Source organism: Branchiostoma floridae, chromosome 5 (genome assembly GCF_000003815.2).
Source record: "Branchiostoma floridae strain S238N-H82 chromosome 5, Bfl_VNyyK, whole genome shotgun sequence".
NCBI lineage: Eukaryota > Metazoa > Chordata > Leptocardii > Amphioxiformes > Branchiostomatidae > Branchiostoma > Branchiostoma floridae.
The window spans coordinates 12,589,487-12,609,088 of record NC_049983.1 but is presented as its reverse complement, the minus strand read 5'-3'; the positions used below and the strand labels follow the sequence as shown (position 1 = coordinate 12,609,088).

At 42.0% G+C, this 19,602-nt stretch overlaps 2 protein-coding genes across 3 annotated transcripts; one reads left to right on the top strand and one right to left on the bottom strand.

Moving 5' to 3' along the window:
* Positions 1 to 23: 23 nt before the first annotated feature.
* On the bottom strand, positions 24 to 3,939 carry LOC118415746 (sulfotransferase 1A1-like). The gene is made up of 8 exons (XM_035820538.1): positions 3,525 to 3,939; positions 2,710 to 3,132; positions 2,384 to 2,500; positions 2,041 to 2,147; positions 1,563 to 1,689; positions 1,067 to 1,161; positions 643 to 820; positions 24 to 163 (listed from the first exon to the last, which is right to left on the bottom strand). Exons 2-8 carry the CDS (start codon positions 2,915 to 2,917, stop codon positions 48 to 50), a joined length of 948 nt encoding a protein of 315 aa, XP_035676431.1. The 5' UTR covers positions 2,918 to 3,132; positions 3,525 to 3,939; the 3' UTR covers positions 24 to 47.
* A 3,028-nt stretch (positions 3,940 to 6,967) lies between these two features.
* LOC118415744 (RNA helicase Mov10l1-like) lies at positions 6,968 to 19,533 on the top strand. Of its 2 annotated transcripts, none has more exons than XM_035820534.1 (21): positions 6,968 to 7,119; positions 7,990 to 8,325; positions 8,832 to 9,114; positions 9,479 to 9,671; positions 9,842 to 9,919; positions 10,152 to 10,266; positions 10,734 to 10,832; positions 11,139 to 11,288; positions 11,503 to 11,594; positions 11,963 to 12,120; positions 12,471 to 12,617; positions 13,499 to 13,608; positions 13,874 to 13,951; positions 14,664 to 14,816; positions 15,355 to 15,420; positions 15,588 to 15,752; positions 16,049 to 16,363; positions 16,737 to 16,844; positions 17,115 to 17,255; positions 17,661 to 17,738; positions 18,093 to 19,533. In XM_035820534.1, the coding sequence occupies exons 2-21, from the start codon at positions 8,035 to 8,037 to the stop codon at positions 18,918 to 18,920; spliced, it is 3,648 nt and encodes a 1,215-aa protein (XP_035676427.1). In that variant the 5' UTR covers positions 6,968 to 7,119; positions 7,990 to 8,034; the 3' UTR covers positions 18,921 to 19,533. The 2 variants fall into 2 exon arrangements, with proteins under 2 accessions (XP_035676427.1, XP_035676428.1); XM_035820535.1 differs by having other exon boundaries at positions 6,974 to 7,119; positions 7,986 to 8,325.
* Positions 19,534 to 19,602: the final 69 nt, after the last annotated feature.

Below are 19,602 nucleotides of genomic sequence, written 5' to 3'. Positions count from 1 at the left end.
GGGGGAGGGGGGGGTGTGTGCCTGGCTAGTCCAGAAATGCCTAATGCTCATAGCAGCTCGAACTGGAACTCCATCCCCCTGACAGCGACGGTTCGGAGGTAGTGGGAGTCGAACGCCCGGTCCTGCGCTACCGTGAAATGGTTGATCCAGTCACCAACAACTCCTGAAACAGAGGACTAGATCTTAATGATGAAAGAATTAGATGTCTTTTTTTTTAGTTGAAATATTGATGAAAAAGGTTCTCCTTTCTTCTGAAAAGACAGCTATAACGTTAACAGCAATGAACAGGAAGTTCTAAAACGTCCTGGAGTGTTTGTCCATTACTTTTCGCATTTCTTTGGAACTCGATCAGTGATCAAGCTGTTGACAACTTTTAAATAAGATATAAACCCAACTTATGGAGCAAGAAAATGAACAAATATCGAGAAAGTATTGACTCTAAGTAGATGCTAGTAAGGAACATCGTATCAATCTCTAGCACACAATATTCTCAACCACATCCGCCATATCAAATTGTTTGGAAATATGCGTGTTATAAAAAACGCACAAATTAGAACATGTTTCTTTACCACAGTTTGAATGAAAATTATGTTTGAGAAAAAGTAGTGTCAAACTGCTATTGTTTGACCCCTTTGCTCAGACCTTTTCTTAAGAAGTGCGACTTGTCGTTGTTGAAGACCATGGGCACCTTGGAGCCGTTAGTCATGGGGTTGGACTTCATGGAGTCGAAGGAGCAGTGACTGGCGATGAGCTGAACCCCGGGCTCCGTCAGCTGTCTGCCGAGGAACGCTGCGATCTGTCTGATGGCTGCTGGGAAATCCTGTGAAGAAAATGCCAGACGTAATATTACACAAGGCAATGACGGTACGCACTTACCGATGCATGGAAACAACTTGGTCGGCGTAACCAGTCTGTGTCCTACAGTCAAAATACACACCTGTAGAAATGCCCTTAGCTCAGTGACACTAGGCGTCCCACCAGCATTCTTGAAAGTTCTGATACAAATATAATCCTTTATCGTGGCGTTGAACTCGAACTATCAACATAAGAGACATTTCGTACTGACCTTCTTCATGTCCTCGTACCTGACGATGAGGATGTTGTGTTTCTGTCTGTTGGCCCACACGTCCAGCACGTGTTGGTACCACGACCCCCACACAACTGGGGAAACATTAACATCAACTCTCATAATTCCAACGGGGCCATAATACTACCGCATCAAATAATTTCCCTACAGAGTCCTTCCCAATATTATCTTGAACACGTAAATATCTGAAGTGTATATAGCAAAGGGAAACCTGATACTGAATTGGTATATATCTTTGAACCACTCAGATGGCAGTGGAATTGTGAGAGGTTGTGTTACTCATTGCATGGATGTGCGTTTTAATCTAACAACGTCTACTGTCATGTATATTATCAAATGATTAGTATTAAAATATTTGGCTGATAATTCCATTTCTATATGTATCTACTTCATCTATTTATGATTTCACCAGGGTCCACACATCAGAGTGATTGAATAGCTGATTATAATAGGAATTGAAATCTTGGATACTGACCGTTACCGGACATGAAATCTGACAAGAACTTGTCCCAGGCGCCTGGATCCGGATGGACCCGGCTCATTCTGTGGAAGTGGTAGTACGACACCACTACGTCCTTCGGGTTCCGCGCCACGTAGATTATCTGCGGGTACAAATTATCATAAGTAGATATAACGTTAAACATATAAACAAACCAACTGAATAAAGATACTCTTTTTACACAAACCATTGCTTTATTCACACCTACGTTTCGGTGACCGTCTGTCAGGGCAACCTAATTAGGGCAACCCAATGACGTATTAGGCTGATGAAAGATGAAACTAGCTATTCACGGAAACAAACAAATGAATGATTTTGGATGCATAACTGAGTCAATGTACAATGAAAGTCACAGAATGGCACAGTTGAGTCCTAATGGAACGTACAATATCTTGGAAAAAGAACTGTGATATGCAGATAGTAAATAAACAACCTTGGCAGGCATTGTCCTTACCTTTGTTCCATTGTTGCGGACTCCTGGCGGCAGCATGCTGTACCGCAGGTGCGTAGCGATGAGACGAGGGGAGGGCAGGTCCCGGAGGATCTCTGCGTACGTTTTACCTTTATTAAGGTTCACAAAAGAGGCCAAATTCAGTGAATCTTTAAATTACAGTTCAAGATGCAATATCAATATTGATCAATATAAGTCTTTTATTATAAAGAAGGAAATATTGAAAATGTTAACTCATTCAACCCCAAAACAATTCCGTGGTTGCTGAATTATAACGAAAACACAATCAAAACAGAACTGCTTATCGGTGAGTAAAAAAATTAAACTTGTTTAAAGCGTCCCCTACCGTGTTCGACATGCATCACCTCCAAATAGGGGACATGTGTGAAGAGAGGGAGTTTGGGTTTCCTGATATCAGCGTTGTTTAGGATAAGCGCTACGACCTCATACGTCCAATTCAAACCTTGAATGAAAATAAGAGATTTCAATTTCTGATTTCAATAATATTATCACCGTGGATAAAACAAATATATCGATAGGGAGACGATTTTTCATTAATCGAGGATAGTCTTCCTCATCATGCTTGATATTCTATTCCTCCATTCTCCCTCCTGTCCCTTTCTCAAGCTCACACACACACAGATTTGTACACACACACAAGCTCAGACATACCTGATTTGGGATAGCTCACAATGATCACATCATCGGGTCTCGTCTCGAAGTTTTCCAGAGCCTTCAGACCTTCCACTGGTACGATACTTGGGAAGCTGACCCCGTTGTAGATATGGGGACAGTTTTTGTTCCCTATGAACCCCAAAGTGCGCACAACTCCCCTTATGCCCAGTCCTGTAGACAGGTACCCGTTGTCCTCGGATGACATTGCCTCAATACCCTTCGTTATTATACTGGCCTTCTTACTGTTGAACTTGCGAAGTGTATCTTTTATCAAAACTGATGAATTTCGAGTTCTTGTTGTCCTTTTCCAAATACCAAAATAATCCCACAAGTATTGTTAGTCATAATAGTCTTGTATGTCATACGCTTTTTCTATGAAGATGGTACCCCGTCCTTAGATGTTCGGTGAGAACTGTAATTCTAAAAGAAATGTGGGTTTGACAGCTGAACGGCAGTTAATCATTTTGCATGAATAATAATTGCTTCTTGCTATGACAGTTTCATTTCATAAGTATGATCCGATGCATTCTATGAAATTACGACGTTTACGTCACAGATCACCTTGTGTGGGACTTAACGTTAATCTCGCTGCTTACATAACTCTTACACGCTGAATTCATTTGTGTCGTTTCACAAATCACAAACAGCATTTCTGTAATAGCTCTCTATAGACAATGACATCGTTTCTATTCACGTAAATGAAATAAGTCATATATGAAAGCAGCGCAGGTTCAAGTAACATACCGTTACTGACAACTTCTAGTTAGTTACCTAAACTGACGTCACACTTGTCTAAGACAATCCTAACTTACCGTAGCTGCTAACCTCGTATCGGTGATAATGGGTTTAATACTAGTAGTATGTTGTTAGGCTGAAGAATGACTGAAAGGTTGAAGGTAACAGGGCACTACCTGAACATTGCCTTTTGCCAATCTTCGGGTATGGGTCAAGTTAGGCGTTACCCATGCACTGTGTCTATAGTTAGAATTGTCTGTAACGCAAGGTCAAACAGGGACAAATGTCTCAATATTACGAGGGGATGAATTTCGTGACTAGCCTAGCGAATAGTTTCTCGTACTCATAGATTGTGTAGTGGCTATAGCCACAACCTGTTGGAGTTGCCAGTCACTGTTGTTGTCGAATTGAACATCATCAGTGGATGACCCCTGGCTTGACAGAGTTGTTGAACAAGGTTTGGTTTGGCGAAAGAAGCCCGGAGGGAATGGCGCTCCCAAGCTTAAGTGTATTATGATTAACGCACAAAGTATAATGAACAAAAGGGATGAACTGCAGGCACTTGTTGAGGATAACAACCCAGACATAGTGGGAATTACCGAGACATGGACACATGAAGAAATTACTAACGCAGAAATTTCAATACAAGGATATAACCTCTTTCGAGAGGACAGGCAAGACACGAACAAAGGGAGAGGTGGAGGAGTAGTCCTGTACGTCAAAGATAACCTAGATACAGTACATGTGGACTACTCAATGCATGGTTTTACGAACAGTGTCTGGGCTGAAATTGATGGGAAGAATAGGAAGATGTTACTAGGGGTCGTCTACAGATCTCCTAATTCATCAGAGGAAAACAATGAAAGACTGTACAAACTGTTACAAGAAGCAACAAAGAAAGATGCTGTGATATTCGGTGACTTTAATTATCCGGGTATCAATTGGGATGCACTAGATGCAGACAGAGAGGGAGTGAAGTTTCTTGAACTAACCCAGGAATGCTACTTAACACAACATGTTGATATACCCACTAGAGGAGATAACATACTTGACCTAATTCTTTCAACAGAAGAAGGGATGGCTTCCCAAGTGGAAAACATTGGAAGATTAGGCAACAGTGACCATGATATGTTCAACTTTGAGATCCATCTGGAAACAGAAGTAAAGGGGAGCCAAGAAAAGGTCCCTGATTTTAAAAAAGCTGATTTTGTTGGCCTCAAGACGTGGTTAGAAGAACAAGACTGGTCACGGTCAGAAAATCTGAACACAGAAGAGAGTTGGAAGTTCTTCAGGTTAGTGCTGGAGGAAGGAACACATAAATTTGTCCCACTTAAACCCAGAAGATCAACTAGACCCAAACCCTTGTGGATGTCACGTAACTTACTGAGGAAAATAAGAAAAAAGAACAAACTGTGGCAAAAGTATACGACAACAAAGGAGTATCAGAATTACTTGAAATACAAGACTATGGAAAGGAAAACAAAAAAGATCATCAGAACTGCTAAAAGGGATTTTGAGAAGAAACTGGCCAAAAACATTAAGGAGGACCCCAAATCCTTCTTTGCCTATATTAGAAACAAAAAAGTTACAAAGGACACAGTCGGTCCCTTAAAGGACGCCCAGGGAAATGTGGTAGCATCAGACCTGGAGACAGCAGAGCTACTGAACAACTATTTTGTCTCGGTGTTCACGAAGGAGAATGAGGATCAACTACCAATACCAAAAACAGTTTTCCAGGGGAAAGATGAGGAGAAACTTAAGTCAGTAGTCATAACAGAAGAGATGGTTAAAAATGAGCTAGACAAGCTGAAAACAGGAAAAGCACCTGGACCCGACAAAATGTACACTAGCCTGCTAAAAGAAATTAGTGGAAACATAACAAAACCACTGACCGACATATTCAACAAATCCCTACGGGAGTCAGTAGTACCCAAAGACTGGAGAGAGGCCAACGTCACAAGTATTTTCAAAAAGGGCAATAAATCACAACCGGAGAACTACCGTCCGGTGAGTCTTACATCAGTAATCTGCAAAACTCTAGAGAAGCTACTCAGAAGTAGACTCGTCCAACACTTGGAGTCCAACCTACTTATTGCCCCAACTCAGCATGGTTTCATGAAAGGGAAGTCCTGTTTGACCAACTTACTCTGCTATATCGACTCAATAACGGCGAGCCTTGACAAAGGATATCCGGTTGACGTACTGTATTTGGATTTTGCGAAAGCTTTCGACAAGGTCCCCCATAAAAGACTACTACTAAAGATAAGAAGCCATGGGATCGAAGGCGAAATTGCCAAATGGATTGAAGAGTGGCTAAATGGCCGAACCCAAAAAGTGGTGGTAAATGGAACAGCGTCAAGTGAAAAAAATGTAACTAGTGGAGTCCCACAGGGATCTGTACTGGGGCCGGTTCTTTTCTTAATTTTTATAAACGACCTGGAAGAGAAGACTGTTTCCAACGCACTAAAATTTGCGGATGACACAAAGTTATGGCAGGAACTGAGTTCGAGCTCTAGCACCAGTAAACTGCAAGAAGATATAGACAGAGTCTGTACATGGGAGAAAAAGTGGCAGATGCTGTTCAACGTAAACAAGTGTGTGGTGTTACACCTAGGGTTTAATAACCCTTGTCATACATATATGATGAAGGGAACACCAATTGGAGAAACCACCGTTGAGAAGGATCTAGGGGTACATATTGCTAAATCTTTAAAGCCAGCCCACCACGTGGCGTATGCAGTTAAAAAAGCAAACAAAATCTTGGGTATCATCAAAAGAAACATCAAATACAAAAAGACAGAAGTTATAACCCGCCTTTACAAGCAACTAGTTCGTCCACATTTAGAATACTGTGTACAAGCATGGTCACCCTGGCTTCAAAAGGATATTAAGTTGATCGAGGCCGTACAACGGAGAGCTAGCAAAATGATCCCTGAATTACAAGACTTAACGTACAGTCAACGGCTCCGAAAGATGAAGCTGACTACGCTGGCAGTAAGGCGGTTCCGAGGGGATATGTTAGAGGTTTTCAAGATTATGAAGGGACTAGAAGGGATAGACAGAACCACGCTCTTCACACCCTTACAAACACCTTACAACACCAGGGGACACCATCTGAGACTGTCAATACCCAGTACCAAGCTGGAAATCCGGAGAAGATCTTTCGCTGTAAGAGTAGTAAAAGCCTGGAATAAACTTCCGTCTGAGGTAGTTACCCAGACCACAGTGAACGGGTTCAAGAATAAGATGGACAGATACATAGAGGCCGAGATCGTCGGAGGAGCGGCAATGGGCTACCAGCCCTTCAGCTCCTGACTGCAGAGACAAACCACGGAGTCTCTGCGGTTCAGGTAAATTCAGGTAAATTCCATATGGGGCCCCATATGTCGCTTGTGTTCCGAAATTTGCCTGAGTACCAGTTTTGTGCACTGACGTGCGCACAATCCGTCTGGCAAAGTACCATGCATGCGGTTTACATACAGATCGCTAGACGTCGTATTGCAATAGCCGAATCTGTGTATCTAAATGTGAGGCTTTCTTTTGTTCACAAGTTTTAAAGAGAGTTTCCAAGAGATTTTCCTGATCCTGCATCCATCAACACTGTTGTTGCAACTCAGGATGTCTGAAGAGAGATTTGAAAAGTCATGACTTAAGGTGTAAACACTATCTAAGGTAAGAGTCACAGATTATTAGATACAGTCCTGGGTAGAGACTAATTTATCTATCTTTATTTGTTCAAAGGAAAGTTGATGTCAAAGTTTTGAGGGAGGGGGGCATAAAATTATTGGATTTTTAGCTGATGATGAGATAAAGTTGATAAAGAGGGCAGCATACAGTGTAAGTTGTAACTTGGGGCTATATTTGCTCGACCTTCCTGTATATCGCTATTCGAAGAATCAAAATATAGTCTCCTCTTGCACACAGTACTTAGTCTTGTGGTCCTCCGGCCTCCTTGAGATAAATTGACAAAAATTATGATGCGGAAAAAAAATGCTAAAAAAAAAAGACTTGGTCAAACCAAGGAGGTTATAACGTTATAGGATATAATCTCCGTGGTCAAACTTTTTCAGTTTAAAAAAATGGTGAAGCATTATGATCAGCTTTTGCGACAACCAAATATATAACGTTAGATATGTGTTGATATAAATTTCATGCAGGATTGTCCAACAAATTCAACATTCATGTTTTCATCCTCTGAAGTAATTAACATTACACTTACTGTTGCGAGTTCTCAGGAGATTCTGAGAATTCAGCTACGTCCGCGTTGCGCGTTGGTACACCCGATCCCTCGATCTCGGAAGTTTAGCAACGCGCGGTCCGGACAGTACTTGGATGGGAGTCCCCCAACCAAGGACGTCCGGATTGCTGTAGCCTCACGAAGTTTCCACAAAATCGTCTTCCGGGAGGGACGTAAAACGGGGGTCCCGTGCTCGAGGAGGTGCCTCGACCACGTTAAACAGCCTCATTACTCATACTTGGGGTACCTACTGGCTGCAAAATACACCCAATATTATTATTAAGAATCTTTGTTTTCTTTACCAGGGCGTCCTGTTGTAGAAGACTGTCCATCCCTGAGAAGGTGCTGATATGTTGACAGCTGTAACAAAAGTCCTGAGCCTCATCACAGGACTCCACACGGAGTCAGAGGACTCATCAGAGTCGGAGACAGAATCCTCCGTGTCAGATGACACCGATACTCTTGAGTCTTCCAACGTGGGAAAGTCAGCCACACATGACAGAGAGGAAGTTTCCTTAGAATGGAACTTCTCTGGCATCGTGACACAGTTCTCGCACAACTACGGACTGGTCGACGACACAGTTTACTTCAGCAGGGGCGTAGTTCAAGGGTCGGAGGTCAAATTGGGCTCACCAGTACAGGTGACTGACAGTTTTTTATCATTTGAAGTCTAAACATTTACTGTGATGACATTTACTGTGATGACATAGACAGGGAGCACATTTACAAATAACATCAATCATCTGAAAGTACAAGAGGAAGAGAGTTGTTCAATGATATATAAATAGTCAGTTTTAGAACTTGGACTGAATATGGTAAGAACAAGGTTTCAATCTTATCTACCAACCTCTGCTTATTAGAGAGTATCAGTATGGGACAATTATATTTGTACAACAGCTTTTAATTTTTTATTAAAGGATCAATGAAGGCCACTCCATAATTAATTCATTCAATGTAGGAAGACATGTCAGTGCTTAATGCCTAGGCTTAGGTTGATAGGCAGAATTTTAATTTTGGAAAGCAAATATTTGCATACAAATAATGTGCATCGGGCAAATCTGTTTGAAACTAGAAATCTAATTGAGCCTTGTTCATCATGAACTCCATAGTGTAGGAATTTACTAGGAATAAAAGTTGTTGTTTTCAGGTAACGGCAAAGCGTAGCGGTCCGACTGCGGGATGGTGTGCAGAAGTCATCATGTTGATCACACCAGGAGGCTGGGAGGAGGATGAGTCTGGGATGACAGGTCACACTGTTGGGATGGTGACAGACGTCACACAGAACACTGTAGTGATTGACTATGTACGCACAGTGAACATGGATTGTGCAGTAGCTGGGTACAGGCCGTGTAAGGGGGACTGGGTCAAAGCAGAGACTTCAGAAGGTGGAACAGTCCAGGTGGAGCCTTTAAGGTCACAACTTCTCACAGGTAATGGCTGAAGATGTCTACTCTTGTGACTCTCATCTTCCTTTTCTTTTTGTTTCCCTCTTTCTGTTTAAATTGATCCATCTTTTGAAGTTATGGTAAAAGTCAAACTGAAAGCAAACTCTTGGTATTTTGTGTTAGAAATCCATAAGAGTTGCAACAGTACATTTCTATCAATATCTGCCTTTAAAATGGTGTGTGCTTTTCTTTTCATTTGAGTCCCACAAGTTGAATTATTTAGTGTACTGTTACATTTTCATGTCATAAAGATGTAGTGTACCGTATCTATATTGTTTTATATACCTATCTTGTTCATTGATAAATCATCTTTTCTTTTGTTTATCATTGATCTGATTATTTTCCCCAGGCCGTGTGAGCCAGGTGAGAGGAGAGACAGGTGTGGTGGACGGTGAGGTGCTGTTCTGGCCCCAGGTGTGTGTGGATGGGTACATCCCCTCCAGAGGAGACTGGGTGGAGGTGACAGCCATGGAGAGCACACAGGGACACTATAGCTGGAGGGCCACCAGTGTTACCCCACTCAAGAGGCCTCCCAGAGACAGGTGGGATGGAGAGGAATTAGTTGAAGGACTATATGTTAAGCTTAGGATATTGAAGTATTCTTTTACACAACCATTAATGTCTCTCTCCTAATGTCCATCAGGTGAGAGACTTGTTCTACCTCAGAGCATGAAAAGTTGTTTTCCACAGTCTTCTCTGTCTCTCTACCCAGATTTCCAAACAAACTGAAGTCTTGGCAGACCCAGAAAGTACAGGATGGTTGGGTGGTACCAGGACAGAGTCCTTTCAGGTTGGTGTACTGCACATATACTGGTATTAGCAGTAAGTGTAAAAACATAAAGAGTGAGCGGAGGGGCTTAATATAAAAATCTGAAACGCAGTCACATCCCGTGTTGTTGTATGATAGTTTCCCCTGCCTCAGAATTTCAACACATGATATCATGTTTCAGTATCTTGTGCATGCCCCCCTTTTTCCAAGTATGTAGCCACTGGCATTAACCATGATACCGTGTATTTTGCAGAAGAAAACCTGTCAGATTTCCCGTGCACCTGCCCCAGTACCCTGTACCAGACATGCTGAGAGACTGTGTGTTTGAAGGCAGGGATGTCAAAAAGATCATGCCTGTACTATGCAAGGTGACCAAGAGACAGGGCTCTAGCCAGCGTCCGTTTTTCCGTCAATTGACGGAAATTTGCTGCGTGTGACGGAAATTTTTTAAAACCAATCCGTCAACTTTGACGGACAAAAATCTGATAAAAGCTCCTTGGTGGAAGCTACAGGCTGCTTGGGGACGCCGTCCACGGCCGTAAAAGCCACACACTGTTTGTTTTGCTATTGTTATGATTGTTGATAATGTGTGTCGGTGCCCTTTCGCATACGATAATCTCATTAAAACCCGTTTTTCAAGGTCTCAGTTCAGTCTCTCTAACTCCTGGAATAGTGTTTTTGCGACAATGGGAATTGGCTGACGGAAAAAAATGTCGAGCTGGCTAGAGCCCTTGCCAAGAGAGTATTCTTAAATGGTTTTTGCTAGATTTGTCTTCATTCAAACTTATTCGTTACAACGTACGAGGTAATCAAAGACACTTCCTATAATTCCCAGCCCCTGACCATGACAGACTACGCTCGGTACTGGTCCTGTCTGCTACATCTGGAGGAGCTACAGATGGAGATTGACATCCACGAGTTTGACATGATCAATGTAAGCAGGATCATTGTCTTTCATAAATATTACTGATTTGCTGAACAACTGATATGCTGTTATGATAATGAAGTTAAATCTGTTGTATAGATAGCTATATACACAAAACTGTACTAAGTCTCATCATTGTAAATTAATCAGTTATTGTGCTACCAATTTGAATTAGTTACGTTGAGTGTAAAAAGTCATTGTTTCTAGACACAATTCAGATGTACTTGTGTTGCCCGTGAGAGCCCTATAGAATAAAACATTGACATTGAAGGGTGAATTTTTCACCCTTTCCCCTAACATTTGTTTGTGTTGCAGGAGTCTTTACAGCCGTGTGGTGAGTACCTGTCCCTGACTGTACCCGGGTTAGCAGAGGGTCGTCCCTCTGTACTGATCGGAGACAAGGTGGTTCTCACTTCCCCAGGGGCAGGGGACTGTTCCCCTAGCTATGAGGGCTATGTGCACGAGGTAAAGATATTCTGTTGATTATTCGCTGAAGCAATTTGCTAACTCCAATTTGATATTAAGTACAAGTGACATCTGATATTTGTCTCTTTATTCCATTTCATCTTTTCCTTCATTTCCCTTGTTTCATTTCTGTTGCGTTGTCCATAGTAGTAACAATGATTTTTGTCGTGCAGAATGTATTCAGCTTGTCATTGACTGTTTGTGTGTGCTGTAGGTTTTAAGGGAGGAAGTACTGCTAAAGTTCCACCAGGACTTCCACAGTAGCTATAATGGAGAACCCTACAATGTCTTCTTTATGTTCAACAGGTAATGTATTAGATATGTACTCCCATTATTTCTATACAATACTTTAATATACGTCTTTAGAGAATATCACAAAAATTTGTATTGTGTTAAATTTGCTTTTTCACCAAATGTTGGGATGTTGGATGTTGGGAATAGATTTTCTGATTTGCCAAAGTAACATGAAGAATAAAAGTTCTCACTCTCTGAAAATCTTCATCAGGAAGATAATGAGGATACATGTACTAGTTGTCATCAGCAAGGTGATAAAAGGGACATTAGGAGATTGAAAAAAAAAACAGCACCAATTCTTGACATGCGAATATGGTTGCTCCAGCACTTTCACTCTCTCATGGTTTCCAGCCCTAAAATATTAGCTGTTGTTTAACCAGGTCCACGCTGAGGCGCTGTCACCAGGCTGTCAACTTTGCCCACAACCTGGGGAGTCAGGTGCTGTTTCCATCCCAACCCACCCTCAGTCCTCCACTGGTTAACTGTGACCTGGTTAGCAACAACACACAGCTGCCAGCTGGGAAGAGGAACCATTCAGGTGATGGTATTTGTTGTCTAGGGGTGGGGACTGGTACATCGCACTGGTACAATGCCATTTTTTATTCTTTGACTGGTAAAAAAAAGAATCTCCACTCCACTAAACACATTCCTTTTTAGTGAAATTGACAATTGTTTTTGAGTATCACCCATTCACAAGTTTTCACAGATGATCAAAACATGGACCTGAATTTCCAGTACTGATAGCCACCCCTAATGTTGTCTATATTCACATAACCTGGGGTCAACAATCAAGTGTTTCCTTGTAAACTACTCTTATGTCTAAAAAATGTATCATTGTAGTTTGTACAATTCAATGAAAGTGTATTATAATCTGCTATATATGAACAGGTGCCCAGCCCAGTAAGGGAGGCAGGTCACTTGGTGCCCCCCTCCCACTGTTTAACTCCAGACTGAACCGGCAGCAGCGAGCGGCCGTCACCAGGATCCTGCGAGCCGAGGCACGCCCTGCACCGTACGTCCTCTTTGGACCTCCTGGTAAGTGTGTTCCTGCACCGTACATCCTCTTCGGACCTCCTGGTAAGTGTGTTCCTGGAGGACTTCATTGTTTGGAAGACTACTAATGTGTATTGTAATACTTACAGCTTGTCAATGGTGGTTCAAAAATGGTGGTTCAGCTTGTCAAAAATGTTCACCCTCCCATTTGTCAACAATCAAGTGTTTCCTTGTAAGCTACTTTTATGTCTTTTTACTGGCAATTAATTTCTTTGAGGATTTTATGTTCTTCAATCATTCATTCCTACTATTTTCTTATTGTTTTTTTTCACATAGTCTTTAATAGGAATGGAAAGGAACCAACTAAAGGTACTTTGTACTGTGTCAATAAGTGATGGTTTGACTATACAGTCAAACCTGTCTATAGCGGCCACTCAAGGGACTGGAGAAATATGGCCACTGTAGACAGGTGGCCACTATGGAGAAAATGGTGATCAATTGACCATGAGCAAGCTACACATGATTTCAGTTCCCACTAATCTTTCTCACCAAGTAACATTGTCTCGATTGGTAAATTCACAGAAAAAGACTTGCACTTCAATGCTCAAGGCATGTATACCTTCTGCTACCGCCAAAATGACCCTGTCAGGAACTCCAAATCCTGGCAAACTACAATATCAAACTCGGTGCAGGATGACATAAGGCTGCAGTGTGGTTGCAATAGGCAGTGTTTCTGCATCAACGAAACCGGAAATCGTGTGGCCGTGGCCGCGTTGGACAGGTGGCCGCTAAGCCTATTTCTTAATCATTACGAATCCAAGGGACTGACAAAAAGTGGCCACTATGGCCAGGTGGCTGCTATGCAAAGATGGCCGCTAATACAGGTTTGACTGTACATTGTTTTGTCTTGATTTCTATTCCAGGCACAGGGAAGACAGTGACACTTGTAGAGGCCATCCTGCAGGTGTTCCACACCCTGCCTTACAGCCGCATCATAGCCTGTACTCCTTCTAACAGTGCAGCAGATCTGCTGGTAATTCAGATCTTTCTTCCTTTGTTTGTAAGATATGTACAGAGAATAAACAGATTTGTGCTATTGAAGAAAACATTGAGTGAAGAAGAGAATTTTTTTTTGTGAGCTGCAATGATACTAACTCAAAACCCATTGTAGCTTTTTAACCTACATCTTATCCATAGTTCTCAGGGAGATTCTATTGACCAGGTGATCTACATGCAAATAGCAATGTGCATAGCAGTGAGCAGACATAACTGTGGTTGTATGAATGTGTATTTTTCAGGCAGAGAGACTCCACAGCAGTGGGAAGGTAAAGCAGGCAGACATGGTCAGGCTGAATGCCTTCCAGAGAGTACAGGAGGTGTGATTTAAGTCCTTGTTTCCAGACAATATTTTCATTCAATTTATTTCACTTCAACAGAGTCCTTCTATGTGAACTTGCAGTATGTATGTATAAATCAAGAAACAGTCCTCAAATAATTTTACCCACATCTTAAGTCATGTATGGTCATGGATCTAAATCTTCTGCTGCAGATACATGTAGTCTTAGCTTGTAGAGGTATTCCTTCAATGTGAGTGTGTGTATGAAGTACATATTTATAAATCACGAAACAGTCCCATCCAAAAACTGTTACCCATATCTATGTATATACAGAAGTAGCCATTAAACTGGAACAATGCAAAGTTTTCAAGCTGGACCGCAACGGTGTGTGGGATTTGGTGCAATTAACAGAAGTGTTAAAGTTAGTTAAAGTCCTTCCCGCGCCTGATGGCACATAGGGCGGCACCCATCTCCATTTCAGTAGCCCTTGGGCCACACAACGCAATCACTACAGCAGGGGGCTAGTCCACTGGTAGTGGTGTGTGTTCAACTTCCATTCTCTTTCCCGAATGCTGAGTGCTAAGCAGAGAAAGCAGCATGTACCATTTTTAAAGTCTTTGGTATGACTCGGCCGGGGATCGAACTCACGACCTACCGCATGCAAGGCGAACACTCTACCCACTCGGCCATTGTATAATAGAAGTGTGCATTGTGCAATTAACTGGCTTCTACTGTATCACTCCTGCTGCAGATACCAGAGTCTATCGAGCGGTACTGTATGGACGGAGACCAGCTGGAGCAGGTGTCCCGCAGGCGCATCATCGTGGCCACCTGCTCCACCGCAGGCCTGCTGTACTCGCTTGGTCTGTGCTCGGGACACTTCACACACGTGTTTGTGGATGAGGTGGGTGTTGTCACTGTTAGATCTCCCACCACTGTTTAGTACGCATGTGTGGAGAAAATGTAGTCTGGATGTAGGAACTGAAGTTAATACACATGGTTCTGTGTACGTGTGTGTGTGTACATTATTATTTCCCTGAGTAAAGAGGGATAAAAGCTAGATAAAACAGTTACTGTAAATGCAGAAACTTTTGCGATGGATTAATGTTCACGGTTTTTTCGGCGGCTGCTTCACCGCGAATTTAAAACCACCGTGAACATTTTTTCCAACACAGTAAGAGACTACAGTGTATGGTGCTACCACAAAATTAAAACCACCAGGAAAAGTCCGCAAAATTAAATCTCTGCAAAATTAAATGCTTTTACAGTATACCATGTCAGGAAACAGAATAGAAAATAAACTTTCTGCTGAAAATGTATACTCAGCGATTTTTGGCTACAGGAAAGACCAAACTCCTTGTGCCTTGACTGATAATACAGGAATACTTCTATGGCATTTGGAACAGTAATAACATTGATATGGATGCTGTTGCTGATTCCAGGCTGGCCAAGCTACAGAACCTGAGTGCCTGATCCCAGTGGGTCTTTGTGCAGGGGTGCAATCTCAGGTTTGATAATTTCTGTGTTTGCATATACAGTATGCACTGTTTCAGAATAGAGGTCTAACATAAATGCCTGTTTTCTTTAGCTCTAGAGTACGTTCTTTTAATCTTCTCTTTCACAGGACAAATGAGCAATAGCAAACAAAGTATGTTAATTATCCTTACTACTCCAGGTTGTTCTGTCAGGAGACCCCATGCAACTGGGCCCAGTACTGCAGTCCCACCTTGCCAAGGACCTTGGGCTGGGGCAGTCCCTGCTGGAGAGGCTGATGACCAGTGGTCCCTACCTCAGGGACAGCAACAGGTTCTCCCAGCATGGAGCCTACAACCCGATGCTGGTACTATGCATGTATTTCTTCATCTTTATCTTTGAAACATAGGTGAAAAAAATAAAAGGCCCTTTCAAGTTATAATTATTAGCACCCTTGTTGGTATAGGCAGCAGCTGGTAAAAGAAACTCAAAGTTCCTCTAAATTTTCCTCAGGTGACAAAGCTGGTGTGCAGCTTGATATTTGAAATATGGCTTAAGATAATAAAAGCCCCTTCCACTCTAGAAACCTCTTTGATATCGGCAACTTTATGCACCAGAATTCAGAAACTGAGTACCTGAAACTGAGTACTGGATTTCTCTCAGGTGACAAAGTTGGTGTGTAACTACCGCTCCCACCCCGCGCTCCTGAAGCTGCCATCTGAGCTGTTCTATCACGGCGACCTCTTGACCCTCGCCGACCCCTCGCTGACCCGACAACTGGAGGACTGGGAGGGACTGCCCTGTAAGGGCTGCCCAATCATCTTCCATGGAACGGAGGGGGAAGACATGCGGGAGGGCAGCAGTCCATCCTGGTTCAACCCCGTGGAGGCAGTACAGGTCCTGCGCTACACACAGCTGCTGATAGGGGGCAGTGTCAAACAGTCAGATGTTGGAATTATCACTCCTTACAGAAAACAGGTCAGTTCAAGACTTGGCTCTTTTTTCATAGGTAATGTTCGATCAGGGTGAATTTAGTGTGGCACTCAGGGAACATTTGAATGTCTATCAAATACCTATTTTGATAGCATAATACATGTAGTTTGGAACAGCAACCATTTTGTGCTTTATTACATATGCATGATCACCACATGTACATAATTGCCCAGATATGACTATAGCAATTACACCTACATACAATTGTATTAATGTATGTTTCATTGACTTCTAGATATTAATTTATCCCCCAAGTCATCCCTTCTTTATACAAGTTAATTTCTTGGGGAGCTCATCTACAACTATACGCAATGATGAGCAAACATATAACCATAAAATCATTTTTATGACTGCACAGGTGGAGAAGCTACGACTGCTGCTGGGGTCAGTCGGACTGGACGAGGTCAAGGTCGGGTCAGTGGAGGAGTTCCAGGGACAGGAGAGGCTCATCATCATCATCTCAACTGTATGTCTAATCGTCTCCTTCTTTCTCTTAAAATGACTATGAAAGAGCTTTCTTGTATAATGTTGTGCCAACCCCTTGCGTCTTGAAATGCAGAATATGATAGAAAAATCCTGTACATCAACATCTTCTCAACTGTATGTCTAATCTTCTTCATCTTAAAAAAGAATTCTTATATAATGTTGTGTCTGCCCCTTGAATCTTGGAATGTAGAATATAATGGAAAATCTCATCATGTCCTGAAACATTGTACTCACTCCATCCATCCTACAGGTTCGCTCGACCACCAACATGGTGAAATTCGACACCCAGCACACCCTGGGCTTCCTCAGTAACCCCAAACGGTTCAACGTGTCCATCACCCGAGCACAGGCCCTGCTGATCATGGTGGGAAACCCCCACGTGTTAGGACAGGTCAGTTTCTATAGTCAGAAAAAGTGTTAATGTCTACAATTTTGCTCATCAGAGGTTTGTCTGTTCGTTTTTTTAAATCAGGTTCGTAGAGCCTGATGTTACCATCAGGAAGAGTGGCTCATAGCGATAACTGTACCAGCATCTCTTCTACCTATCTCAGAAACATCAAGCTCGACTTCACTGACTCTATAGGCTAAGCAGGGGTTACGAAGGCTGCTTGGGAAATTAATCCTATTGAGTTTTTCATTAACTATCTTAATACAATCAGCTGTAATCAAGTTTTTAACAAATGATGTACTAAAGAGCAAGTTTGAGTTTGCAATTTTCTGACATCCTCTAAGTCTTGCTTTTAGTGTGATAGAGAAAAAAGTTTCATGTTTCTTACTCCCTCCATCCCTCCTCCAGGACCAATATTGGTTGTCCCATCTACAGTACTGTGTTGACAAGGGTGCGTACACTGGCTGCTCACTTCCCTCAACTGTGGTGAGTTTGGACCATTTTTCAGCATCTATTTTCATATTTATGTATCAATCTGTAGAGAAGATGATGAAACAGGGACATGGTCACCTTTATAAGTTGTCACCCCAGGCAGATACACAATAACTCGAAAAGCAAAAAAAAACACTTCATCGCAGTAGATCTATTCTGAAACCTGTTGCAATAGTACAGAACAAACATGATTTAATAGAATTTTCATCAAGCAGTGACTACTTTTTAAAGGTAAACAACACACGTACCTCAAAATTTTCGATGGCTATCAGTCCATCTTGTTCACGATTTGATCCAAATTTGCTAGCGTACATCGTTGCTCTTACACATCTCGTAATTCCTTTACAGAAAGTGAAGAGAGACACTAGTTGTGGTACATGTGATGTCCAGCACACAGGATCAAATTCTTCACTCCCTACAACAAACAGTCCTCCTTCAGACCAGCTGGACAAGCCAGATTCACAACTGACAGAACCACTGGCTCCTCAATCCATTTCAAATACAAGGATATCACGTCTTGATAGAGATGTAGATGAGTGCAATCTCAACGTGAGCAACCAAGATGTGGGCACCCCAGAAAGGGGGCCAAGAGAAGACAACAATGTTGCTCACAGTGAAGAAAAGATGGAACCAACCTTAGGTGGACAGAGTGGATGGAAAGGGAGGGTTAAGGGAAATACTTTTCAACAACCACCAACAGTCATTTTAATAGAAAATCAGGTCAAAGAGAAAAGCAAGGATGCGAACAGTGTGAACCATACCAACATGGACTCTGCTGTAGCAGGTGTCAAAAATGAAGATCACTTTGGAAGCAATATCAAACAAGCAGAGGTTAGGAAGAAAGAGGACAGCGGCAGTGGTTGCTCAGTACCAGAACTTCCAAGCACAGCCATTCAGAATAGCAGCAATGTGCAGGCTTTACCGAATGGCAGGGAACCAATGATGCAAAACAATTGCTCCCCAGATTCCAGACTACAGGATGTTCAGAACATGACACAGGAAAAGAATGGAGACATGAGATATGCAGATATAGCGAACTGTCAAGTTATACGTGACAAATCTGGGGATGTATGTGACTACAGTAGTATGCCATCGTTGAGTGATGGGGAGAGTGACCAACATGACAGTGATGTGATCGTGGAGAGTAGTTATGAGGAAACCGGGGATGAAATGTGATGATTAGCTGCACATAAAGGCACAGATACAATGATCATTGTATTAACAGTCTTCTCACTGAAGTCACTGTGGGACTTCTCACTCACCATATCTGTATCACCATTAGCAGGGAAAAGGTTAAGATTTAAACCTTCTCTTTACCATCATCATTTTAACAAGTATTTCTAATACATTCCACAAATTTGTTGCCCATCTTGTCAAAGGTACTATCATCACCTTTATCTTACACAAGGAACTTCCTTAATACTAGTTTTCAAACTCTAAGCATTATGAGAGGACATTTTCGAAACCTTTGTTTCACTCTGACATTCTTACTAATAGATCTGTTATCTAAAGGTACATTGTAGACAACTTTATGACACACTGCATAGTTATAGGTTAGAGCATCACAAAGAGTTATTTTGTTGTATCAAGGTCCTTCACCTTTTAACAGAAGTTCAGCAGAAGATTTGTTTCCCCATGAAAGTTGAACCCATTTGTAGCCTTGTTTAGTCATGTCTCACTGTTATTTTGTTTGTTAACTGTTATAATCAGATTTTGTTGGTTGTACACTAAAAGTTATTTTAGCAGTCTTCATGTTTTCTCTCTCAAAATAATAAACCTCTTTACAGGAGTGATCGGCTTCACTGATTTTAATTTTACCAAAATGTTGTTCTTCCAACTGTCCGGGTGAATATGTTAT